A 27,683-nucleotide genomic window follows, 5' to 3' on the forward strand; every position below is an offset into this window, starting at 1 on the left:
GCACCGAAAAGAGGGACAAATTACTGGTGTTAAGACTGATTCGCCTCATGATTTGATTGGTCAACTCCTGCTTCAGTCTGATAAACCACAGCTGTCCTAGAGTAGCCTACTGATAAACCACAGCTGTCCTAGAGTAGTCTACTGATAAACCACAGCTGTCCTAGAGTAGTCTACTGATAAACCACAGCTGACCTAGAGTAGCCTACTGATAAACCACAGCTGTCCTAGAGTAGCCTACTGATAAACCACAGCTGTCCTAGAGTAGTCTACTGATAAACCACAGCTGTCCTAGAGTAGCCTACTGATAAACCACAGCTGTCCTAGAGTAGCCTACTGATAAACCACAGCTGGTCTAGAGTAGCCTACTGATAAACCACAGCTGGTCTAGAGTAGTCTACTGATAAACCACAGCTGTCCTAGAGTAGTCTACTGATAAACCACAGCTGGTCTAGAGTAGCCTACTGATAAACCACAGCTGGTCTAGAGTAGCCTACTGATAAACCACAGCTACAGGTAGCCTACTGATAAACCACAGCTGCAGGTAGCCTAGACAAGCCTTTGCACCCAGATCCACTCTGGTCATGTATTACAGTCTAAAATAGGACTATTTACTGTATGTGTTAATAAGAGAGAATGTGATGAAATTGGTTTCCTATTCAAACTGTGGGTGGCTGAGCTACCTAGACCGTATCAACACAATAGTGAAGACATTGTGACTTTTAATTCCAGATGATACAACCCTACATACCTGTGACCAGTCCTGGTCATTCTACTGTCACAGTCCTGGTCATTCTACTGTCACAGTCCTGGTCATTCTACTGTCACAGTCCTGGTCACAGTCCTGGTCATTCTACTGTCACAGTCCTGGTCATTATACTGTAACAGTCCTGGTCATTCTACTGTCACAGTCCTGGTCATTCTACTGTCACAGTCCTGGTCACAGTCCTAGTCATTCTACTGTCACAGTCCTGGTTATTCTACTGTCACAGTCCTGGTCACAGTCCTGGTTATTCTACTGTCACAGTCCTGGGCACAGTCCTGGGCATTCTACTGTCACAGTCCTGGTCATTCTACTGTCACAGTCCTGGTTATTCTACTGTCACAGTCCTGGTCACAGTCCTGGTCATTCTACTGTCACAGTCCTGGTCATTCTACTGTAACAGTCCTTGTCATTCTACTGTCACAGTCCTGGTCATTCTACTGTCACAGTCCTGGTCATTCTACTGTCACAGTCCTGGTCATTCTACTGTCACAGTCCTGGTCATTCTACTGTCACAGTCCTGGTCATTCTGTCACAGTCCTGGTCATTCTACTGTCACAGTCCTGGTCACAGTCCTGGTCACAGTCCTGGTCATTCTACTGTCACAGTCCTGGTCACAGTCCTGGTCATTCTACTGTCACAGTCCTGGTCATTCTACTGTCACAGTCCTGGTCACAGTCCTGGTCATTCTACTGTCACAGTCCTGGTCATTCTACTGTCACAGTCCTGGTCACAGTCCTGGTCATTTGACTGTCACAGTCCTGGTCATTCTACTGTCACAGTCCTGGTCACAGTCCTGGTCATTCTACTGTCACAGTCCTGGTCATTCTACTGTCACAGTCCTGGTCACAGTCCTGGTCATTCTACTGTCACAGTCCTGGTCACAGTCCTGGTCATTCTACTGTCACAGTCCTGGTCATTCTACTGTCACAGTCCTGGTCATGCTACTGTCACAGTGCTGGTCATTCTACTGTCACAGTCCTGGTTATTCTACTGTCACAGTCCTGGTCATTCTACTGTCACAGTCCTGGTCACAGTCCTGGTCACAGTCCTGGTTATTCTACTGTCACAGTCCTGGTTATTCTACTGTCACAGTCCTGGTCATTCTACTGTCACAGTCCTGGTTATTCTACTGTCACAGTCCTGGTCACAGTCCTGGTTATTCTACTGTCACAGTCCTGGTCACAGTCCTGGTCATTCTACTGTCACAGTCCTGGTCATTCTACTGTCACAGTCCTGGTCACAGTCCTGGTCATTCTACTGTCACAGTCCTGGTCATTCTACTGTCACAGTCCTGGTCATTCTAACCCTATGACCTGACGAGAAAATATCTGGCCCCATCATAGTCCACATAGTCATTTTTTATTACTGTCATATCATACTACTAGGGCCTGGAGTTTTACCTGGTTTATTACTGTGTCATACCATACTACTAGGGTCTGGAGTTTTACCTGGTTTATTACGGTCATATCATACTACTAGGGCCTGGAGTTTTACCTGGTTTATTACTGTGTCATATCATACTACTAGGGCCTGGAGTTTTACCTGGTTTATTACTGTGTCATATCATACTACTAGGGTCTGGAGTTTTACCTGGTTTATTACTGTGTCATATCATACTACTAGGGTCTGGAGTTTTACCTGGTTTATTACTATGTCATATCATACTACTAGGGCCTGGAGTTTTACCTGGTTTATTACTGTGTCATATCATACTACTAGGGTCTGGAGTTTTACCTGGTTTATTACGGTCATATCATACTACTAGGGCCTGGAGTTTTACCTGGTTTATTACTGTGTCATATCATACTACTAGGGTCTGGAGTTTTACCTGGTTTATTACGGTCATATCATACTACTAGGGCGTGGAGTTTTACCTGGTTTATTACTATGTCATATCATATACTAGGGTCTGGAGTTTTACCTGGTTTATTACTATGTCATATCATATACTAGGGTCTGGAGTTTTACCTGGTTTATTACTATGTCATATCATACTACTAGGGTCTGGAGTTTTACCTGGTTTATTACTATGTCATATCATACTAGGGTCTGGAGTTTTACCTGGTTTATTACTGTCATATCATACTCGGGTCTGGAGTTTTACCTGGTTTATTACTGTCATATCATACTCCTAGGGCCTGGAGTTTTACCTGGTTTATTACTGTGTCATATCATACTACTAGGGTCTGGAGTTTTACCTGGTTTATTACTATGTCATATCATACTAGGGTCTGGAGTTTTACCTGGTTTAATACTATGTCATATCATACTAGGGTCTGGAGTTTTACCTGGTTTAATACTATGTCATATCATACTAGGGTCTGGAGTTCTCCCTGGTTTATTACTATGGCACTTGTCTGTGGTTTAAGTTAGTTAAGATTCCCCACTTCTCTGTGGTTTAAGTTAGTTAAGATTCCCCACTTCTCTGTGTTTTAAGTTAGTTAAGATTCCCCACTTGTCTGTGGTTAAGATGACGGAGAGTTGAGCCTCTCCCAGACACACAGAAACAGACGAGGCAGTACTGTCACGTGGTTTCTGAGTGGAGTCCAGCGGGCTCTCTGGCCCAAAGCTGTAGAGAGAACCCCCCCAGTCTCAGTATTATAACTGCTGGTCCAAAGCTGTAGAGAGAACCCCCCCTGTCTCAGTATTATAACTGCTAGTCCAAAGCTGTAGAGAGAACCCACCCCCCCTGTCTCAGTATTATAACTGCTGGTCCAGAGCTGTAGAGAGGAACCTCTACCGACCACCACCAGGCGGTACCGACCACCAGGCGGTCCCGGCCGACCACCAGGCGGTCCCGGCCGACCACCAGGCAATCCCGGCCGACCAACAGGCGGTGCCGACCACCAGGCGGTACCGACCACCAGGCGGTACCGACCACCAGACGGTCCCGACCACCAGACGGTCCCGACCGACCACCAGTGACAAGAAAAACAAGTGCTACCCGTTGAATTGTTGATGAATTTATTCCCCATGTTAAATCAATGACTACAAAATGTTTCAGACAGGCGACGGCTGCATTGCCTCACCTCAGCGACAGACAAAAAGGGACACTTGGAAACAACCAAACCTAGAGACGAAGGAAAGAGCATCCTTTCACACCAACTGATGATGCCTTGTGGAAAACAGACTGTGTGACCTTACAGGCCCTCTCCCTGCATCCAAAATGGTGTGCTTCTTTTGAGCAGCTCTAGAAATATATATCTATAATGCCTCTGAGAGGCTGTGAAGGGAGACATATTCTCAAAGAAAGACAATTACTGAAGCAGACATTCCCTTTCGAGACAGTTGTGGGTGAACCCGGCGGCCATTTTGAGTGAGTGTAATTCCACGAGGGAGTTGGAGTCCATTTACTCAGACAGGTACACAGTTATGGGTGAACCCGGCGGCCATTTTGAGTGAGTGTAATTCCACGAGGGAGAGAAGGGAGATGGAGTCCATTTACTCAGACAGGTACACAGTTATGGGTGAACCCGGCGGCCATTTTGAGTGAGTGTAATTCCACGAGGGAGTTGGAGTCCATTTACTCAGACAGGTACACAGTTATGGGTGAACCCGGCGGCCATTTTGAGTGAGTGTAATTCCACGAGGGAGAGAAGGGAGATGGAGTCCATTTACTCAGACAGGTACACAGTTATGGGTGAACCCGGCGGCCATTTTGAGTGAGTGTAATTCCACGAGGGAGAGAAGGGAGTCCATTTCCTCAGACAGGTACACACTTATGGGTGAACCCGGCGGCCATTTTGAGTGAGTGTAATTCCACGAGGGAGAGAAAGGAGTTGGAGTCCATTTACTCAGACAGGTACACAGTTATGGGTGAACCCGGCGGCCATTTTGAGTGAGTGTAATTCCACGAGGGAGTTGGAGTCCATTTACTCAGACAGGTACACAGTTATGGGTGAACCCGGCGGCCATTTTGAGTGAGTGTAATTCCACGAGGGAGAGAAGGGAGATGGAGTCCATTTACTCAGACAGGTACACAGTTATGGGTGAACCCGGCGGCCATTTTGAGTGAGTGTAATTCCACGAGGGAGATGGAGTCCATTTACTCAGACAGGTAAAATAATGAATCTCACTCCAGCACAACATATTCCCATTTATCTTTTACAATAAATACAGTCTTACAAAGAAGAAAAAAGAAGATGTGAACCAACATTCAGTAGAAACACACAGACAGACAACACTAGGTTTAGGCAGTGAAAGGTGAGAACTAACTAGATGCTGTTGGGGAGGGTTTATCTAGTTCTCAGATGATCTGCTAAAACTGACCCAGTCTTGCATTAACATAAAGGGCCTGCGGCTAAAATGGCTTCCTATTCCCTACATAGTGCACTACTTTAGACCAGGGCCCTATGGGGGGGGGGGGGGGGAACCCTATTCCCTACATAGTGCACTACTTTAGACCAGGGCCCTATGGGGGGGGGGGACCCTATTCCCTACATAGTGCACTAGATAGGGAATAGTGAGCCATTTGAAATGAACCCTCATCGACACACCCCTTTCAAAACACGGTTGAACTCCTCAAGTTATCCTCGAGGGAGCTGGACAGAGAGCAGGTGGGGAAAAAAACACAGTCCCTCGTCATACTAGTCTACCACACTTTAATTAAAAGGTCTCCTCTTGTCCACAACCAGAAGAACCCAACAGTTTGAAACATCAGCCTGCTTCCCTGTCGTCTTTCAACTCAAACTATAGCAGCAGTATTCAATCTAGACGGAATGTTACTGAACCCCCCCAACAACAAGATGAATGGATATGGGTCATTCAACAAGTCTCGTGTCTGCTAGGAGCAAGACAGTGGAGCCCAGTGGACTTTCACAGTAATAATCACAACCATATTTTACAACTAAAAATGTGTGTTGCTACACAACGCATGCAAATAAAACATTTCAACGGTCACATGTACGTCTCTGGGTTACAGTGTGTCTAGTCCAGGTGTGTCTCTGGGTTACAGTGTGTCTAGTCCAGGTGTGTCTAGTCCAGGTGTGTCTCTGGGTTACAGTGTGTCTAGTCCAGGTGTGTCTAGTCCAGGTGTGTCTCTGGGTTACAGTGTGTCTAGTCCAGGTGTGTCTCTGTGTTAGTGTGTCTAGTCCAGGTGTGTCTAGTCCAGGTGTGTCTCTGGGTTACAGTGTGTCTAGTCCAGGTGTGTCTAGTCCAGGTGTGTCTCTGGGTTACAGTGTGTCTAGTCCAGGTGTGTCTAGTCCAGGTGTGTCTAGTCCAGGTGTGTCTCTGGGTTACAGTGTGTCTAGTCCAGGTGTGTCTAGTCCAGGTGTGTCTCTGGGTTACAGTGGGTCTAGTCCAGGTGTGTCTAGTCCAGGTGTCTCTGGGTTACAGTGTGTCTAGTCCAGGTGTGTCTAGTCCAGGTGTGTCTAGTCCAGGTGTGTCTAGTCCAGGTGTGTCTCTGGGTTACAGTGTGTCTAGTCCAGGTGTGTGTCTAGTCCAGGTGTGTGTCTAGTCCAGGTGTGTGTCTAGTCCAGGTTTGTCTAGTCCATGTGTGTCTAGTCCAAGTGTGTCTAGTCCAGGTGTGTCTAGTCCAAGTATGTCTCTGTGTTACAGTGTGTCTAGTCCAGGTGTGTCTAGTCCAGGTGTGTCTCTGTGTTACAGTGTGTCTAGTCCAGGTGTGTCTAGTCCAGGTGTGTCTCTGTGTTAGTGTGTCTCTGTGTTAGTGTGTCTAGTCCAGGTGTGTCTAGTCCAGGTGTGTCTCTGTGTTACAGTGTGTCTAGTCCAGGTGTGTCTAGTCCAGGTGTGTCTTTGTGTTAGTGTGTCTAGTCCAGGTGTGTCTAGTCCAGGTGTGTCTAGTCCAGGTGTGTCTAGTCCAGGTGTGTCTCTGTCTTACAGTGTGTCTAGTCCAGGTGTGTCTTGTCCAGGTGGGTCTAGTCCAGGTGTCTAGTCAAGGTGTGTTTCTGTGTTACAGTGTGTCTAGTCCAGGTGTGTCTCTGTGTTACAGTGTGTCTAGTCCAGGTGTGTCTAGCCAAGGTGTGTCTAGTTCAGGTGGGTCTAGTCCAGGTGGGTCTAGTCCAGGTGTGGGTCTAGTCCAGGTGTGTGTCTTGTCCAGGTGTGTCTCTGTGTTAGTGTGTCTAGTACAGGTGTGTCTAGTCCAGGTGTGTCTCTGTGTTACAGTGTGTCTCTGTTACAGTGTGTCTAGTCCAGGTGTGTCTCTGTGTTACAGTGTGTCTAGTACAGGTGTGTGTCTAGTCCAGGTGTGTGTCTAGTCCAGGTGTGTGTCTAGTCCAGGTGTGTGTCTAGTCCAGGTGTGTGTCTAGTCCAAGTGTGTCTAGTCCAGGTGTGTCTAGTCCAGGTGTGTCTCTGTGTTACAGTGTGTCTAGTCCAGGTGTGAGTTTAGTCCAGGTGTGTCTAGTCCAGGTGTGTCTAGTCCAGGTGTGTCTCTGTGTTAGTGTGTCTAGTCCAGGTGTGTGTCTAGTCCAGGTGTGTGTCTAGTACAGGTGTGTGTCTAGTCCAGGTGTGTGAAGATAAAACTTGTTGTAGACGACCCCTCTGGCATCACATGACAAAATGGCCTCCTATCCCCTTTCTAGTTCACTAGTTCCAGATTACATAGTTGGTCTAGTAGTGCACTAGATAGGGAATAGGGGCCATTCCAGATTGGAGAGTTGTCAGTGAGACAGGCAAGGATAAAGAGGGTTAAAATAAACATGACCTGGGGTGGAGGGGCTAGGGATACAGGACTGGCCCTGGGGTGGAGGGGTACAGGACTGGCCCTGGGGTGGAGGGGTACAGGACTGGCCCGGGGGTGGAGGGGTACAGGACTGGCCCTGGGGTGGAGGGGTACAGGACTGGCCCTGGGGTGGAGGGGCTAGGGGTACACCACTGGCCCTGGGGTGGAGGGGCTAGGGGTACAGGACTGGGGCTAGGGGCCTGGGGTGGAGGGGTACAGGACTGGCCCTGGGGTGGAGGGGTACAGGACTGGCCCTGGGGTGGAGGGGTACAGGACTGGCCCTGGGGTGGAGGGGTACAGGACTGGCCCTGGGGTGGAGGGGTACAGGACTGGCCCTGGGGGGGAGGGGTACAGGACTGGCCCTGGGGTGGAGGGGTACAGGACTGGCCCTGGGGTGAGGGGTACAGGACTGGACCTGGGGTGGAGGGGTACAGGACTGGACCTGGGGTGGAGGGGTACAGGACTGGCCCTGGGGTGGAGGGGTACAGGACTGGCCCTGGGGTGGAGGAGTACAGGACTGGCCCTGGGGTGGAGGGGCTAGGGGTACAGGACTGGACCTGGGGTGGAGGGGTACAGGACTGGCCCTGGGGTGGTGGGGTACAGGACTGGCCCTGGGGTGGAGGGGTACAGGACTGGCCCTGGGGTGGAGGGGTACAGGACTGGCCCTGTGGTGGAGGTGCTAGGGGTACAGGACTGGACCTGGGGTGGCTAGGGGTACAGGACTGGACCTGGGGTGGCTAGGGGTACAGGACTGGCCCTGGGGTGGCTAGGGGTACAGGACTGGCCCTGGGGTGGAGAGGTACAGGACTGGACCTGGGGTGGAGGGGCTAGGGGTATAGGACTGGCCCTGGGGTGGAGGGGTACAGAACTGGACCTGGGGTGGAGGGGTACAGGACTGGACCTGGGGTGGAGGGGTACAGGACTGGTCCTGGGGTGGAGGGGTACAGGACTGGACCTGGGGTGGAGGGGTACAGGACTGGCCCTGGGGTGGAGGGGCTAGGAGTACAGGACTGGCCCTGGGGTGGAGGGGCTAGGGGGTACAGGACTGGCCCTGGGGTGGAGGGGTACAGGACTGGCCCTGGGGTGGAGGGGTACAGGACTGGCCCTGGGGTGGAGGGGTACAGGACTGGCCCTGGGGTTAGTTGATAGGCAGAAGGGTGGAGTTGGGGGCAGCCTGTACCACCCTCCAGGGGGCTCGTCCTCTAAGCTTTCTTCTCCTCCAGTATGTTGTGCAGTTCATCAGCGTCCTCTGCTGTTTTGACCCTGATGAGCATGGCGACAGGGTTGGTAGGGTTGTTGTGGTCCACGACAGGGTTAGGAACACACATCACCATCACGTTGTTCTTTCCCATCCTGGAACAGAGTATGGAGGGCTGGACCATGATGTTCAACAGGATGTTACCTGGAGGAGAGAGAAAGAGGGAGGGGGGGGGGGGGGGGGGGTGTTATTGATGAGGGCTGGACCATGATGTTCAACAGGATGTTACCTGGAGGAGAGGGAGGGGGGGGGGTATTGATGAGGGCCGGACCAGGATTAATAAGATTTAATAAGGTTTAATGCAGTAAGGTTTAATAAGGTTTAATGCGGTAAGGTTTAATAAGGTTTAATGCAGTAAGGTTTAATAAGGTTTAATGCAGTAAGGTTTAATAAGGCTTAATGCAGTAAGGTTTAATAAGGCTTAATGCAGTAAGGTTTAATAAGGTTTAATAAGGCTTAATGCAGTAAGGTTTAATAAGGCTTAATGCAGTAAGGTTTATTAAGGTTTAATGAGGCTTAATGCAGTAAGGTTTAATAAAGTTTAATGCGGTAAGGTTTAATAAGGTTTAATGCAGTAAGGTTTAAAAAGCTTTAATAAGGCTTAATGCAGTAAGGTTTATTAAGGTTTAATAAGGCTTAATGCAGTAAGGTTTATTAAGGTTTAATAAGGCTTAATGCAGTAAGGTTTAATAAGGTAAGGTTTAATAAGGCTTAATGCAGTAAGGTTTAATAAGGCTTAATGCAGTAAGGTTTAATAAGGTTTAATAAGGCTTAATGCAGTAAGGTTTAATAAGGTTTAATAAGGCTTAATGCAGTAAGGTTTAATAAGGCTTAATGCAGTAAGGTTTATTAAGGTTTAATAAGGCTTAATGCAGTAAGGTTTAATAAAGTTTAATGCGGTAAGGTTTAATAAGGTTTAATGCAGTAAGGTTTAATAAGCTTTAATAAGGCTTAATGCAGTAAGGTTTAATAAGGTTTAATAAGCTTTAATAAGGCTTAATGCAGTAATGTTTAATAAGGCTTAATGCAGTAAGGTTTATTAAGGTTTAATAAGGTTTAATAAGGCTTAATGCAGTAAGGTTTAATAAGGCTTAATGCAGTAAGTTTTATTAAGGTTTAATAAGGCTTAATGCAGTAAGGTTTAATAAGGCTTAATGCGGTAAGGTTTAATAAGGCTTAATGCGGTAAGGTTTAATAAGGCTTAATGCAGTAAGGTTTAATAAGGCTTAATGCAGTAAGGTTTAATAAGGCTTAATGCGGTAAGGATTAATAAGGTTTAATAAGGCTTAATGCAGTAAGGTTTAATAAGGCTTAATGCGGTAAGGTTTAATAAGGCTTAATGCGGTAAGGTTTAATAAGGCTTAATGCAGTAAGGTTTAATAAGGCTTAATGCAGTAAGGTTTAATAAGGCTTATTGCAGTAAGGTTTAATAAGGCTTAATGCGGTAAGGTTTAATAAGCTTTAATAAGGCTTAATGCAGTAAGGTTTATTAAGGTTTAATAAGGCTTAATGCAGTAAGGTTTAATAGGGCTTAATTCAGTAAGGTTTAATAAGGTTTAATAAGGCTTAATGCAGTAAGGTTTAATAAGGTTTAATAAGGCTTAATGCAGTAAGGTTTAATAAGGCTTAATTCAGTAAGGTTTAATAAGGTTTAATAAGGCTTAATGCAGTAAGGTTTAAAAAGCTTTAATAAGGCTTAATGCAGTAAGGTTTATTAAGGTTTAATAAGGCTTAATGCAGTAAGGTTTATTAAGGTTTAATAAGGCTTAATGCAGTAAGGTTTAATAAGGTAAGGTTTAATAAGGCTTAATGCAGTAAGGTTTAATAAGGCTTAATGCAGTAAGGTTTAATAAGGTTTAATAAGGCTTAATGCAGTAAGGTTTAATAAGGCTTAATGCAGTAAGGTTTAATAAGGTTTAATAAGGCTTAATGCAGTATGGTTTATTAAGGTTTAATAAGGCTTAATGCAGTACGGTTTAATAAGGTTTAATAAGGCTTAATGCAGTAAGGTTTAATAAGGTTTAAAAAGGCTTAATGCAGTAAGGTTTAATAAGGTTTAATAAGGCTTAATGCGGTAAGGTTTAGTTAAGTTTAATATGGCTTAGTAAATTAAAGTTCTATATTTTAATAACATACTCAGGTTGGTATATTTCACACCACTGAGTACAGTCTAGGTCTCTAGATAATGTTTAATAGTGAAAGGGTTAGAAAGGTTTAATAAGGAAAGGTTTAATAAGGAAAGGTTGAATAACATACCCAGGTTGGTGTCAGCGGTCTCTAGATAAGGTTTAATAAGGTTTATAACATACCCAGGTTGGTGTCAGCATTCTCTAGATAAGGTTGAATAACATACCCAGGTTGGTGTCAGCGGTCTCTAGATAAGGTTTAATAACATACCCAGGTTGGTGTCAGCGGTCTCTAGATAAGGTTTAATAAGGTTTATAACATACCCAGGTTGGTGTCAGCAGTCTCTAGATAAGGTTGAATAACATACCCAGGTTGGTGTCAGCGGTCTCTAGATAAGGGTTAATAAGGTTTAATAACATACCCAGGTTGGTGTCAGCGGTCTCTAGATAAGGGTTAAAACTTCTTGAGAATACTTGACACGCAGACGTCCCAAGTATGCCCCTGGAAATGCAAATGCGCTACGCTAAATGCTAAATGTACTCGTTACAACTCAATCTTTGATCAAAATTCACAAGCAGGGTATTGAATTAAAGCTACACTCGTTGTGAACCTAGCCAGCAAGTCAGATTTTTAAAATGCTTTTCGGCGAAAGCATCAGAAGCTATTATCTGATAGCATGCACCCCCCAAAATGCCAGCTCGACACGTAAACAACAGATTTTGCGATAGCCGGCGCTACCCAAAACGCAGAAATAAAATATAAAACATTCATTACCTTAGACGAGCTTCTTTCTTGGCACTCCTATATGCCCCATAAACATCACTATTGGGTCTTTTTTTCGTTTAAATCGGTCCATATATACCCAAAATAGCTTTGTATGGAAGTTGTGTCATTCAGAAAAAATCATCGTTTTTAAACGCTGCGTAATTTTTTAAAATTAAAAAAGTCGACGATAAACTTTCACAAAACACTTCGAAATCCTTTTGTAATCCAACTTTAGGTATTAGTAAACGTTTATAATCTATCAAAATGATTACAGGGCGATGTCTCTTCAATAGGTATTCACTTCAAAAACAATGCCATCTGATATCTCCCTCAACTGCATCCGGGTGAAGACTGGGAAAATGGAGGTCAGATAGATGGATTTTCCAACAATTAATTCAATTGAAAATTAGGACAATGGCGCCATCGTGCGGAATTTGTATGAATTGCAGGCAGATTCCCATTAAATTCTGTTCTCTTTTAACAACTGGTGGAAGTGACTTATGGAAATTATTTTTTGCTTTCAGAGAGCAGTTTTTCTTGCGTTTTTCAATGAAACACACAATCTGTTATAGTCACAGCCGTGATTTAACCAGTTTTATAAACTTCAGAGTGTTTTCTATCCACACATACTAATCATATGCATATACTATATTCCTGGCATGAGTAGCAGGACGCTGAAAAGTTGCGCGATTTTTAACAGAATTTTCAAAAAAGGAGGGGGTAGAAGTAAGATTAATAAGGTTTAATAACATATCCAGGTTGGTGTCAGCGGTCTCTAGATAAGGTTTAATAACATACCCAGGTTGGTGTCAGCAGTCTCTAGATAAGGTTTAATAAGGTTTAACAACATACCCAGGTTGGTGTCAGCGGTCTCTAGATAAGGTTTAATAACATACCCAGGTTGGTGTCAGTGGTCTCTAGATAAGGTTTAATAACATACCCAGGTTGGTGTCAGCGGTCTCTAGATAAGGTTCAATAACATACCCAGGTTGGTGTCAGCGGTCTCTAGATAATGTTTAACAAGGTTTAACAACATACCCAGGTTGGTGTCAGCGGTCTCTAGATAAGGTTTAATAACATACCCAGGTTGGTGTCAGCGGTCTCTAGATAAGGTTCAATAAGGTTTAATAACATACCCAGGTTGGTGTCAGCGGTCTCTAGATAAGGTTTAATAACATACCCAGGTTGGTGTCAGCGGTCTCTAGATAAGGTTTAATAAGGTTTAACAACATACCCAGGTTGGTGTCAGCGGTCTCTAGATAAGGTTTAATAACATACCCAGGTTGGTGTCAGCGGTCTCTAGATAAGGTTCAATAAGGTCTAATAACATACCCAGGTTGGTGTCAGCGGTCTCTAGATAAGGTTTAATAACATACCCAGGTTGGTGTCAGCAGTCTCTAGATAAGGTTTAATAACATATCAGGTTGGTGTCAGCGGTCTCTAGATAAGGTTTAATAAGGTTTAATAACATACCCAGGTTGGTGTCAGCGGTCTCTAGATAAGGATAAATAACATACCCAGGTTGGTGTCAGCAGTCTCTAGATAAGGTTGAATAACATACCCAGGTTGGTGTCAGCGGTCTCTAGATAAGGTTTAATAACATACCCAGGTTGGTGTCAGCAGTCTCTAGATAAGGTTTAATAACATACCCAGGTTGGTGTCAGCAGTCTCTAGATAAGGTTTAATAACATACCCAGGTTGGTGTCAGCGGTCTCTAGATAAGGTTTAATAACATACCCAGGTTGGTGTCAGCGGTCTCTAGATAAGGTTTAATAACATACCCAGGTTGGTGTCAGCGGTCTCTAGATAAGGTTGAATAACATACCCAGGTTGGTGTCAGTGGTCTCTAGATAAGGTTTAATAACATACCCAGGTTGGTGTCAGCAGTCTCTAGATAAGGTTTAATAACATACCCAGGTTGGTGTCAGCGGTCTCTAGATAAGGTTTAATCAGGTTTAATAACATACCCAGGTTGGTGTCAGCGGTCTCTAGATAAGGTTGAATAACATACCCAGGTTGGTGTCAGCGGTCTCTAGATAAGGTTTAATAACATACCCAGGTTGGTGTCAGCGGTCTCTAGATAAGGTTCAATAAGGTTTAATAACATACCCATGTTGGTGTCAGCGGTCTCTAGATAAGGTTTAATAACATATCCAGGTTGGTGTCAGCGGTCTCTAGATAAGGTTGAATAACATACCCAGGTTGGTGTCAGCGGTCTCTAGATAAGGTTTAATAACATACCCAGGTTGGTGTCAGCGGTCTCTAGATAAGGTTTAATAACATACCCAGGTTGGTGTCAGCGGTCTCTAGATCAGGTTGAATAACATACCCAGGTTGGTGTCAGCGGTCTCTAGATAAGGTTGAATAACATACCCAGGTTGGTGTCAGCGGTCTCTAGATAAGGTTGAATAACATACCCAGGTTGGTGTCAGCGCGGACTAGCAGCTGTGTCTTTCCGTCTGAGGTGGTTTTCAGATGCAGCGTTCCAACTCCCTTCTCCTTGAACTCCGTCTCTTTCTTATAGAACAGTTTACACCTGGAACACACACACACACACACACACACACACACACACACACACACACACACACACACACACACACACACACACACACACACACACACACACACACACAACTAACGTCAAGTTCATCGTTTGGAACAAACCCATTTCTGAAAAATACTGGACGTGTGTAACAAATACAAAAGCATTGAATAAATTCACTGTTTTATTTACGGTTTCATAAAGCATAAGAATAATTGTACAATTCTAATATAGTCAGTCAGTCTTTTCCAGCGAGTTGAAAAAGGTCTTGAAGCAACACACAGGTAAAATATAACACTGCAAGAGCGTCTGTCAACCGTGAGCCATAATGCATCCCATAATGCATCCCATAATGCATCCCATAATGCATCCCATAATGCATCCCATAATGCATCCCATTGGATAATTCGAAGACAGATCCTACAGATGTATAGAGCTATAATACATCCCATAATACATCCCATAGACAGATCCTACAGATGTATAGAGCTATAATACATCCCATAATACATCCCATAGACAGATCCTACAGATGTATAGAGCTATAATACATCCCATAGACAGATCCTACAGATATATAGAGCTATAATACATCCCATAATCCATCCCATAATCCATCCCATAGACAGATCCTACAGATGTATAGAGCCATATTTTAAATGTTTCTGTAAAAGGAGACCTACTTTCTGGAGTAGAACGCGTCAGCCTCCTTAATCTCCTGGACTTCCACTTTGGGAGGTTCATCAGACTCCTCCCCGTTTTCATCTACGGGACGACAAGGAAGAGACGGACGTTATGAAGAGCTTCTGATAACCAAACGGACAGAGGAAACAAAAACATGTGAGCTCAGCCCCTTGAATGGGATTTAAAAATATATATTTAAAATCACTGGGATTAAAAACCTGAATGTGATATCTAATAGAGGTTTAATCTGGCATTAAAAACCTGAATGTGAGATTTTATAGAGGTTTAATCTGGGATAAAACATTTTAATGTGATATCTAATAGAGGTTTAATCTCCGGGATTAAAAACCTGAATGTGAGTATGTTGTCTATCACTAACAGCACCATATCACCAGGTAACATTCTGAGTATGTTGTCTATCAGCACCATATCACCAGGTAGCATCCTGAGTATGTTGTCTATCAGCACCATATCACCAGGTAACATCCTGAGTATGTTGTCTATCAGCACCATATCACCAGGTAACATTCTGAGTATGTTGTCTATCACTAACAGCACCATATCACCAGGTAACATTCTGAGTATGTTGTCTATCACTAGCAGCACCATATCACCAGGTAACATTCTGAGTATGTTGTCTATCAGCACCATATCACCAGGTAACATCCTGAGTATGTTGTCTATCAGCACCATATCACCAGGTAACATTCTGAGTATGTTGTCTAGCAGCACCATATCACCAGGTAACATTCTGAGTATGTTGTCTATCAGCACCATATCACCAGGTAACATTCTGAGTATGTTGTCTATCACTAACAGCACCATATCACCAGGTAACATTCTGAGTATGTTGTCTCTCACTAACAGCACCATACCACCAGGTAACATTCTGAGTACGTTGTCTATCACTAGCAGCACCATATCTCCAGGTAACATTCTGAGTATGTTGTCTAGCAGCACCATATCACCAGGTAACATTCTGAGTACGTTGTCTATCACTAGCAGCACCATATCACCAGGTAACATTCTGAGTATGTTGTCTATCACTAACAACACCATATCTCCAGGTAACATTCTGAGTATGTTGTCTATCACTAACAGCACCATATCACCAGGTAACATTCTGAGTATGTTGTCTATCACTAACAGCACCATATCACCAGGTAACATTCTGAGTATGTTGTCTATCACTAGCAGCACCATATCACCAGGTAACATTCTGAGTATGTTGCCTATCACTAACAGCACCATATCACCAGGTAACATTCTGAGTATGTTGTCTAGCAGCACCACATCACCAGGTAACATTCTGAGTATGTTGTCTAGCAGCACCATATCACCAGGTAACATTCTGAGTATGTTGTCTATCACTAACAGCACCATATCACCAGGTAACATTCTGAGTATGTTGTCTCTCACTAACAGCACCATATCACCAGGTAACATTCTGAGTATGTTGTCTATCAGCACCATATCACCAGGTAACATTCTGAGTATGTTGTCTATCACTAACAGCACCATATCTCCAGGTAACATTCTGAGTATGTTGTCTATCACTAACAGCACCATATCACCAGATAACATTCTGAGTATGTTGTCTATCACTAACAGCACCATATCACCATGTAACATTCTGAGGAGGTTGTCTAGCAGCACCATATCACCAGGTAACATTCTGAGTACGTTGTCTATCACTAGCAGCACCATATCACCAGGTAACATTCTGAGTATGTTGTCTATCACTAACAGCACCATATCACCAGGTAACATTCTGAGTATGTTGTCTAGCAGCACCATATCACCAGGTAACATTCTGAGTATGTTGTCTAGCAGCACCACATCACCAGGTAACATTCTGAGTATGTTGTCTATCACTAGCAGCACCATATCACCAGGTAACATTCTGAGTATGTTGTCTATCACTAACAGCACCATATCTCCAGGTAACATTCTGAGTATGTTGTCTATCACTAACAGCACCATATCACCAGATAACATTCTGAGTATGTTGTCTATCACTAACAGCACCATATCACCATGTAACATTCTGAGGAGGTTGTCTAGCAGCACCATATCACCAGGTAACATTCTGAGTACGTTGTCTATCACTAGCAGCACCATATCACCAGGTAACATTCTGAGTATGTTGTCTATCACTAACAGCACCATATCACCAGGTAACATTCTGAGTATGTTGTCTAGCAGCACCATATCACCAGGTAACATTCTGAGTATGTTGTCTAGCAGCACCACATCACCAGGTAACATTCTGAGTATGTTGTCTATCACTAGCAGCACCATATCACCAGGTAACATTCTGAGTATGTTGTCTATCACTAACAGCACCATATCACCAGGTAACATTCTGAGTATGTTGTCTATCACTAACAGCACCATATCACCAGGTAACATTCTGAGTATGTTGTCTATCACTAACAGCACCATATCACCAGGTAACATTCTGAGTATGTTGTCTATCACTAACAGCACCATATCACCAGGTAACATTCTGAGTATGTTGTCTATCACTAACAGCACCATATCACCAGGTAACATTCTGAGTCAGCACCATATCTGAGTATGTTGTCTATCACTAACAGCACCATATCACCAGGTAACATTCTGAGTATGTTGTCTATCACTATCAGCACCATATCACCAGGTAACATTCTGAGTATGTTGTCTATCACTAACAGCCCCATATCTCCAGGTAACATTCTGAGTATGTTGTCTATCAGCACCATATCACCAGGTAACATTCTGAGTATGTTGTCTATCACTAACAGCCCCATATCTCCAGGTAACATTCTGAGTATGTTGTCTATCAGCACCATATCACCAGGTAACATTCTGAGTATGTTGTCTATCACTAACAGCCCCATATCTCCAGGTAACATTCTGAGTATGTTGTCTATCACTAACAGCACCATATCACCAGGTAACATTCTGAGTATGTTGTCTATCACTAACAGCACCATATCACCAGGTAACATTCTGAGTATGTTGTCTATCAGCACCATATCACCAGGTAACATTCTGAGTATGTTGTCTATCACTAACAGCCCCATATCTCCAGGTAACATTCTGAGTATGTTGTCTAGCAGCACCATATCACCAGCTAACATTCTGAGTATGTTGTCTAGCAGCACCATATCACCAGGTAACATTCTGAGTATGTTGTCTAGCAGCACCATATCACCAGCTAACATTCTGAGTATGTTGTCTAGCAGCACCATATCACCAGGTAACATTCTGAGTATGTTGTCTAGCAGCACCATATCACCAGGTAACATTCTGAGTATGTTGTCTAGCAGCACCATATCACCAGGTAACATTCTGAGTATGTTGTCTATCACTAGCAGCACCATATCACCAGGTAGAATTCTGAGTATGTTGTCTAGCAGCACCATATCACCAGGTAACATTCTGAGTATGTTGTCTAGCAGCACCATATCACCAGGTAACATTCTGAGTATGTTGTCTAGCAGCACCACATATAATATCTAGTCACATGATATCACAACTGTCGGGACAGTATAATATTTATATTACCCTACATACATAACACCTTCCATATCGTACCTGTGGTCTAACAGCACCATATCACCAGGTACCCTACATACATAACACCTTCCATATCGTACCTGTGGTCTGGGTGGGGGCAGCCTCCGCTTTGGCCCCACTGAAGGAGAAGGCAGGAGGAGCAGCGCCTCCAAACAGGGAGGAGGAGGAGACACCAGGAGCTCCTCCGGTGCTCAGAGACCCCAACACTGAGCTGTTCCCCTTCTGGCCCAAGCTAAAGCTGATGCCAGCGGGGATCGGAGCAGGAGCGGCTGAGCTCTCCCCCGGGGCCGTAGTGATGCCGTCCTTGTCCTTACTGAAGGAGAACACCGGGGCCGTGGCGGTCGAGCCGGCGGCGCTAGATGAGGGTGGTGGTGCGGTACTGACTGCCCGCTTCTCCTCTGGTTCCTCTGCTCTGCTCCTGCTCTCTGAGCCTCCGTCCGCCACCACAGCAGCTCCAGTCACAGCTCCAGTCCCTCCACTCCCTCCGTACTTCTTATCGATGCTGGCCAGGTGCTTTTCATAGTCCCTGAAGATGGGGTTTAGGTCACAGAGGGGGTTTCCGTTGACGTGCTTGGTGATCCAGTCCCTGACAGAGCAGTTGAGAGCTGTGAGCTGCCTACTGTATTCCTGGTTGTTACCGCTGTTAGTGGAGAGAGAGGAGCTGAGAGACCGACTGGAAACCGCGGGGGAGGAACCATTAGACTGCTGCCCTGTGATGACAGCACTGGAGGAGGGGCCGCTGAATGTTAATGAACCTAGGAGAGTAGGAGGAGGGGGGAGGAAGAGAGGGGATAGAGGGGAGGAGGAGATGGGATAGAGGAGAGGAGGGGGGATAGAGGGGAGGAGGAGGTGAAGAGAGAACGAGAATGTAAACGTTCCAGCAGAGAGAGAAGCCGTGATACCTCACAGTAGCCTTAAGGCTTCAGCGCGAGTCACCTGGCGCCTAGCAACACAACGACTGTGTTGCCATACCTTCCTCCTTCGCTTGAAAAACAAGAAGGGGGAAAAGGGCAATAGTACCGTTTGTCCATCTTGAGATGCTGTAGCCGGTAAACACTTCCTCAAAATAACTCAAGAAATATATATTTTTGCATCTGACTAGGATGTTTGGTGCAAGTATTTCTCAAGTGAAAAGATTTGCATGAAAAGTAGCCTATCATTGAATGACAAAACAGATCTATGAAGAATCATGCCGAACACCAAAACATCACAACATGGCGTCATCATAAAATGGACAAACTGTTTCAGATGGGAAGCACGCGGACGCCCGCAGTATGCCCTGTGTTTCAGATTGGAAGCACGCAGACGCCCGCAGTATGCCCTGTGTTTCAGATGGGAAGCACGCAGACGCTCGCAGTATGCCCTGTGTTTCAGATGGGAAGCACGCAGACGCCCGCAGTATGCCCTGTGCTTCAGATGGGAAGCCTGCGGACGCCCGCAGTATGCCCTATGTTTCAGATGGGAAGCACGCAGACGCCCGCAGTATGCCCTGTGCTTCAGATGGGAAGCCTGCAGACGCCCGCAGTATGCCCTGTGTTTCAGATGGGAAGCCTGCAGACGCCCGCAGTATGCCCTGTGTTTCAGATGGGAAGCCTGCAGACGCCCGCAGTATGCCCTGTGTTTCAGATGGAAAGCACGCAGACGCCCGCAGTATGCCCTGTGTTTCAGATGGGAAGCCTGTGGACGCCCGCAGTATGCCCTGTGCTTCAGATGGGAAGCCTGCGGACGCCCGCAGTATGCCCTGTGTTTGAGATGGGAAGCCTGAAACACAGTATGCCCTGTGTTTCAGATGGGAAGCCTGCGGACGCCCGCAGTATGCCCTGTGTTTGACGGTAGAGAAGAAGAGCTGTGTGGCTGTGACAGCACCACACAGAGCGAGAGACGGAGAACGAGAGACGGAGAACGAGCACGTCCTAGACTGACTGACTACTGGAGCATTTCTGTTCTGTCATTCTGCCCTCAGGCACCACACTGGGAGAGGAGCTGACACACACAGCGAACCCCACTGACTCAGCTCCATTATCCTGTAATACCAGATCCACACAACAAACCCTCACTGACTCAGCTCCATTATCCTGTAATACCAGATCCACACAACGAACCCCAGTGATTCAGCTCCATTAACCTGTAATACCAGATCCACACAACGAACCCCAGTGATTCAGCTCCATTAACCTGTAATAGCAGATCCCGCTCAACAATGAAGGATTTTCAACTCGCTTTCACAAGTTATCCTATCAGACTTGCACATTAACTGTTTCCACCCCCCCCCCCCCCCCAAACAATCCGTCTCTTACCTGGTGTGGTGGTCTTGGTGGCAGTAGGCGAGGTGAACCCGGTGAGGGCCGGAGTGACAGGTTTGACACTGTTCCCATTGGACAGCCCAGACAGGGGTTTAAACCCTACCCCATTCCCGAACCCGGAGAAGGCTGTGATCCCCTCAGCGGCTGGCCCGGTTCCCGATGTAGGGGCCAGGGAGAACCCTTTAAACACTGTGAATGCTCCTCCACTCTGCCCCTGTAGGCAGAAAAGACAAGAAGGAAACTGGATTCACTAGGGGGAACTGGATGCGTCTATCTCCCTCCATTAGGCTAAAACATCACTGGAGGGGTCTCTGTAAAAAGAGTTCTGGCATCCAAGTAAGCAAACGCTGCTTGCCTTGGGTTAATGTAAAGCTGGAAGGAAGGAAGGAAGGAAGGAAGGAAGGAAGGACTGCTTGACTTGGGTTAATGTAAAGCTGGAAGGAAGGAAGGACTGCTTGACTTGGGTTAATGTAAAGCTGGAAGGAAGGAAGGACTGCTTGACTTGGGTTAATGTAAAGCTGGAAGGAAGGAAGGACTGCTTGAATTGGGTTAATGTAAAGCTGGAAGGAAGGAAGCACTGCTTGAATTGGGTTAATGTAAAGCTGGAAGGAAGGAAGCACTGCTTGCCTTGGGTTAATGTAAAGCTGGAAGGAAGGAAGGAAGGAAGGAAGGAAGGAAGGAAGGAAGTACTGCTTGAATTGGGTTAATGTAAAGCTGGAAGGAAGGAAGCACTGCTTGCCTTGGGTTAATGTAAAGCTGGAAGGAAGGAAGGAAGCACTGCTTGCCTTGGGTTAATGTAAAGCTGGAAGGAAGGAAGCACTGCTTGCCTTGGGTTAATGTAAAGCTGGAAGGAAGGAAGCACTGCTTGCCTTGGGTTAATGTAAAGCTGGAAGGAAGGAAGCACTGCTTGCCTTGGGTTAATGTAAAGCTGGAAGGAAGGAAGCACTGCTTGCCTTGGGTTAATGTAAAGCTGGGTTGTGTTCAGTAGGCACTAAACTGAAGAAAACGTGAAACAGGGATGTAGTTGCCACCTGAACTTGTGCAATAAGAAACACTTGTTTTTTCTTCGAATGAACATGACCCAGGTTTCCCCCTGACACACCAAGACAGCATGCATGTGAGCTAGTTCCTGTGGTGTTGGTTAGTTAACGAGTCTAGAAAAGTATGTGGCCATTAATGCCAGCTTCTAGCCTACGTCACCTAGGTCAACAGCTGGTCACACACACACAGACAGCATGCATGCTAGTGCCCTTGGGCGTTGGTTAGTCAGTCAGGTAACCTACGTCACCTAGGTCAACAGCTAGTCACACACACACATAGACAGCATGCATGCTAGTGCCCTTGGGCGTTGGTTAGTCAGTCAGGTAACCTAGGTCAACAGCTAGTCACACACACACACACAGACAGCATGCATGCTAGTGCCCTTGGGAGTTGGTTAGTCAGTCAGGCAGCCTACCTCTGAACCAGCAGCCCGACGCTTGGCCTTCTTGATGGGCCTGCTCTTCATCACATCATCACTAGCGATGGAAAATGTCCCTGCCTGATGAACACCATCAGAACACTATTAGAAATAGGATCAAATATGTACAACACATCCTTACTCTGCTATATAGTCCAGGTAATATATACATCCTTACTCTGCTATATAGTCCAGGTAATATATACATCCTTACTCTGCTATATAGTCCAGGTAATATATACATCCTTACTCTGCTATATAGTCCAGGTAATATATACATCCTTACTCTGCTATATAGTCCAGGTAATATATACATCCTTACTCTGCTATATAGTCCAGGTAATATATACAACACATCCTTACTCTGCTATATAGTCCAGGTAATATATACATCCTTACTCTGCTATATAGTCCAGGTAATATATACATCCTTACTCTCTTATATAGTCCAGGTAATATATACATCCTTACTCTCTTATATAGTCCAGGTAATATATACATCCTTACTCTGCTATATAGTCCAGGTAATATATACATCCTTACTCTGCTATATAGTCCAGGTAATATATACATCCTTACTCTCTTATATAGTCCAGGTAATATATACATCCTTACTCTGCTATATAGTCCAGGTAATATATACATCCTTACTCTGCTATATAGTCCAGGTAATATATACATCCTTACTCTGCTATATAGTCCAGGTAATATACACATCCTTACTCTGCTATATAGTCCAGGTAATATATACATCCTTACTCTGCTATATAGTCCAGGTAATATATACATCCTTACTCTGCTATATAGTCCAGGTAATATATACATCCTTACTCTGCTATATAGTCCAGGTAATATATACATCCTTACTCTGCTATATAGTCCAGGTAATATATACATCCTTACTCTGCTATATAGTCCAGGTAATATATACATCCTTACTCTGCTATATAGTCCAGGTAATATATACATCCTTACTCTGCTATATAGTCCAGGTAATATATACATCCTTACTCTGCTATATAGTCCAGGTAATATATACATCCTTACTCTGCTATATAGTCCAGGTAATATACACATCCTTACTCTGCTATATAGTCCAGGTAATATATACATCCTTACTCTGCTATATAGTCCAGGTAATATATACATCCTTACTCTGCTATATAGTCCAGGTAATATATACAACACATCCTTACTCTGCTATATAGTCCAGGTAATATATACATCCTTACTCTGCTATATAGTCCAGGTAATATATACATCCTTACTCTGCTATATAGTCCAGGTAATATATACATCCTTACTCTGCTATATAGTCCAGGTAATATATACATCCTTACTCTGCTATATAGTCCAGGTAATATATACATCCTTACTCTGCTATATAGTCCAGGTAATATATACAACCTTACTCTGCTATATAGTCCAGGTAATATATACATCCTTACTCTGCTATATAGTCCAGGTAATATATACAACACATCCTTACTCTGCTATATAGTCCAGGTAATATATACATCCTTACTCTGCTATATAGTCCAGGTAATATGAGCAACACATAATTTATTTATTTTATTTTTATTTAACCAGGTAGGCTAGTTGAGAACAAGTTGTCATTTATAACTGCAACCTGACCAAGATAAAGCAAAGCAGTTCGACACAAAACAACAACACAGAGTTATACATGGAATAAACAAGAGTACAGTCAATAACACAGTAGAAAAAAAAGAAAGTCTATATACAGTGTGTGTAAATGGTGTGAGGAGGTAAGGCAATAAATAGGCCGATAGTGGTGAAGTAATTACAATTTAGCAGATTAACACTGGAGTGATAGATGAGCAGATGGTGATGATGTGCAAGTAGAAATACTGGTGTGCAAAAGAGCAGAAAAGTAAATAATAACAATATGGGGATGAGGTAGGTAGATTGGGTGGGCTATTTACAGATGGACTATGTACAGCTGCAGCGATCGGTTAGCTGCTCAGATAGCAGATGTTTAAAGTTATTGAGGGAGAGATCAGTCTCCAGCTTCAGCGATTTTTGCAAATCGTTCCAGTCATTGGCAGCAGAGAACAGGAAGGAAAGGTGGCCAAAGTAGGTGTTGGCTTTGGGGGTGACCAGTGAGATATACCTGCTGGAGTGCGTGCTACGGGTGGGTGCTGCTATGGTGACCAGTGAGCTGAGATAAGGCGGGGCTTTACATAGCAAAGACTTATAGATGACCTGGAGCCAGTGGGTTTGGCGACGAATATGCAGCGAGAGCCAGCCGACTAGAGCGTACAGGTCGCAGTGGTGGGTGGTATAAGGTGATTTGGTGACAAAACGGATGGCACTGTGATAAACTGCATCCAGTTTGCTGAGTAGAGTGTTGGAAGCAATTTTGCAGATGACGTCGCCGAAGTCGAGGATCGGTAGGGTAGTCAGTTTTACTAGGGTAAATTTGGCGGCGTGATTGAAGGAGGCTTTGTTGAGAAATAGGAAGTTGATTCTAGATTTAATTTTGGATTGGAGATGCTTAATGTGAGTCTGGAAGGAGAGTTTACAGTCTAACCAGACACCTAGGTATTTGTAGTTGTCCACATATTCTAGGTCAGAACGTCCAGAGTAGTGATGCTGGGTGGGTGCAGGCAGCGAACGGTTGAAAAGCATGCATTTGGTTTTGCTAGCGTTTAAGAGCAGTTGGAGGCCACGGAAGGAGAGTTATATGGCATTGAAGCTCGTTTGGAGGTTTGTTAACACAGTGTCCAAAGAGGGCCAGATGTATACAGAATGGTGTCGTCTGCGTAGAGGTGGATCAGGGAATCACCCGCAGCAAGAGCGACATCATTGATAAGTACAGGGGTACTGTGGTACCCCCAAAGATACTGCCAGAGGTCCGGACAACAGATCCTCCGATTTGACACACTGATCTCTTCCTGAGAAGTAGTTGGTGAACCAGACGAGGCAGTCATTTGAGAAACCAAGGCTGTTGAGTCTGCCGATAAGAATATGGTGATTGACAGAGTCGAAAGCCTTGGCCAGGTCGATGAAGACGGCTGCACAGTACTTACTGTCTTTTATCGATGGCGGTTATGATATCGTTTAGTACCTTGAGCGTGGCTGAGGTGCACCCGTGACCAGCTCGGAAACCGGACTGCACAGCAGAGAAGGTACGGTGGGATTCGAAATGGTCAGTAATCTGTTTATTAACTTGGCTTTCAAAGACTTTAGAAAGGCAGGGCAGGATGGATATAGGTCTATAACAGTTTGGGTCTAGAGTGTCACCCCCTTGAAGAGAGGGTTCTACAACATTGAATCAACATGTTGATTTGACAATCTTCTTTGTAACCATAGTAACTCAGGGGCTAACCGCAGTAACTCGGGGCTAACCTCATAACCGCAGTAACTTGGGGCTAACCGTAGTAACTCAGGGCTAACCTCATAACCGCAGTAACTCGGGGCTAACCGCAGTAACTCGGGGCTAACCTCAGTAACCGTAGTAACTCGGGGCTAACCTCAGTAACCGTAGTAACTCGGGGCTAACCGCAGTAACTCGGGGCTAACCGCAGTAACTCGGGGCTAACCGCAGTAACTCGGGGCTAACCGCAGTAACTCGGGGCTAACCGTAGTAACTCGGGGCTAACCTCAGTAACCGTAGTAACTCGGGGCTAACCTCAGTAACCGTAGTAACTCGGGGCTAACCTCAGTAACCATAGTAACTCGGGGCTAACCTCAGTAACCATAGTAACTCGGGGCTAACCTCAGTAACCGTAGTAACTCGGGGCTAACCTCAGTAACCGTAGTAACTCGGGGCTAACCTCAGTAACCGTAGTAACTCGCCTATCCAACCCCTCTATACCAATCACTGAAGGCCTATCCAACCCCCTCTATACCAATCACTGAAGGCCTATCCAACCCCATCTATACCAATCACTGAAGGCCTACCCAACCCCTCTATCACTGAAGGCCTATCCAACCTCCTCTATACCAATCACTGAAGACCTATCCAACCCCCTCTATACCAATCACTGAAGACCTATCCAACCCCTCTATACCAATCACTGAAGGTCTACCCAACCCCTCTATCACTGAAGGTCTACCCAACCCCTCTATCACTGAAGACCTATCCAACCCCTCTATACCAATCACTGAAGGCCTACCCAACCCCTCTATCACTGAAGACCTGCAGGCTGTGTATTATTAGACAGTCTATAGTAGTATCAGTGAGGCAGTAGAACCACAGTGCAGCAGCCAACCTCCTCTCCCTCATCCTCCTGGTCCCAGTTCCGGTCAGTCAGCTCTTTGTCGGCAATCCTCTTCGCCATGGCAACGCTGCTCTCTGGTAGACAACACAAGAGAAGAGTCAACACACAAATGATTCAACGGTGATCATTAATAACATACTTCAAAATGTCTCGTTATTTTTTGTGAGTTTCAGTGGTTACACGATACAAGTATACTATAAACAAATACAATAAAACACTAGAGAATCTCAATAAACAATATTTCAACATCTGGGACATTGGACGAACATAATTAACTACAGTAAACAGCAAACTAAGTTAACTACAGTAACTAGTTGATTAAGGTGAGTGCTTTCCCCCCTATGTCCTGTTAGACTGAGTTGATGTAGCTAGTTATTAAATATATATATATTTATGTTATGTATTATGTATATATTATCTTATGTAGTTAGTTATGTAACACGTTGATACTGATTTAAGTCACAAACTGTTGTACAAAGAGACAGGAAAGTGGAGGACAAAAGAAGAGCCAGTATGTGTTGTTGTTTAGTGAATAGTTATGGGCTCGCTAATGATGAAATATCAACATAGGTAACTTCAGCTTGCACCATTAGGATGTCGAAATGCCTGGTAGTAACTAGATGTACTACGAGTTAACTAAGTAACGTTACATATCATCGAGTACGTATTTTCTCTTCTGGCTAAGGATAATTTGGCCAACCATGTGTGGGTGGATTTCCTTTCTCTAATGTTAGCCAACTCTAAATGTGTGTCAATATCAAAGACAATAGTAGTTAGCGGACTATAAAAAGTTCGGCGAAATATCAGCTGCCGGTAACAACACGGGTTACTTATGTATCTAACAAGTTAGCTAGTTCGCTAACCAATTTAACAACTTGCTATTTTTTGGCATGATATGTTTGGTACCTTTTAGTCACACGTGGTGCAGAGTAACAGTAGAGTGTATTATGCGTGTTTAGCATGGCCCTATAATGTGATTTATTCCATGCTAGCTACAGTAGCACCACCATCAACAATATGAACAGCCATGAAGTCTCCTGCTAGCTGTGTTGATAGGCTAACTACTGCTCCGATGTCATTGAATATATAAAAGAAACATACCTTTTTTCCCCCCCTTTAATTAAAATGTTCGATAACAACTGCCCTTTGATAGTAAATCAATTCCAAATGCTACTAAACTTGGAATATTCGTTGGTTGTCCGATCAGCGAAGAAGAAGAGGCAAAGCGAGAGGTTTTACTCCGCCCATCGGAATTGTGATTTATTTTGTTGTATGTGTGGGGTCACTGAGAGTGT

General features: G+C 44.7%; 1 protein-coding gene across 2 annotated transcripts; it reads right to left on the reverse strand.

The window, feature by feature from the left end:
* Nucleotides 1-3,738: 3,738 nt before the first annotated feature.
* LOC139379637 (nuclear pore complex protein Nup50-like) lies at nucleotides 3,739-27,683 on the reverse strand. 2 transcript variants are annotated; one of them, XM_071122446.1, is made up of 8 exons: nucleotides 27,490-27,683; nucleotides 26,380-26,462; nucleotides 22,142-22,225; nucleotides 20,680-20,899; nucleotides 18,463-19,137; nucleotides 14,818-14,899; nucleotides 14,007-14,125; nucleotides 3,739-8,841 (listed from the first exon to the last, which is right to left on the reverse strand). In XM_071122446.1, exons 2-8 carry the CDS (start codon nucleotides 26,446-26,448, stop codon nucleotides 8,642-8,644), a joined length of 1,449 nt encoding a protein of 482 aa, XP_070978547.1. In that variant the 5' UTR covers nucleotides 26,449-26,462; nucleotides 27,490-27,683; the 3' UTR covers nucleotides 3,739-8,641. The 2 variants fall into 2 exon arrangements, with proteins under 2 accessions (XP_070978547.1, XP_070978546.1); XM_071122445.1 differs by having other exon boundaries at nucleotides 22,142-22,246.

The sequence above is a fragment of the Oncorhynchus clarkii genome, chromosome 21, assembly GCF_045791955.1.
Source record: "Oncorhynchus clarkii lewisi isolate Uvic-CL-2024 chromosome 21, UVic_Ocla_1.0, whole genome shotgun sequence".
NCBI classification, from domain to species: domain Eukaryota; kingdom Metazoa; phylum Chordata; class Actinopteri; order Salmoniformes; family Salmonidae; genus Oncorhynchus; species Oncorhynchus clarkii.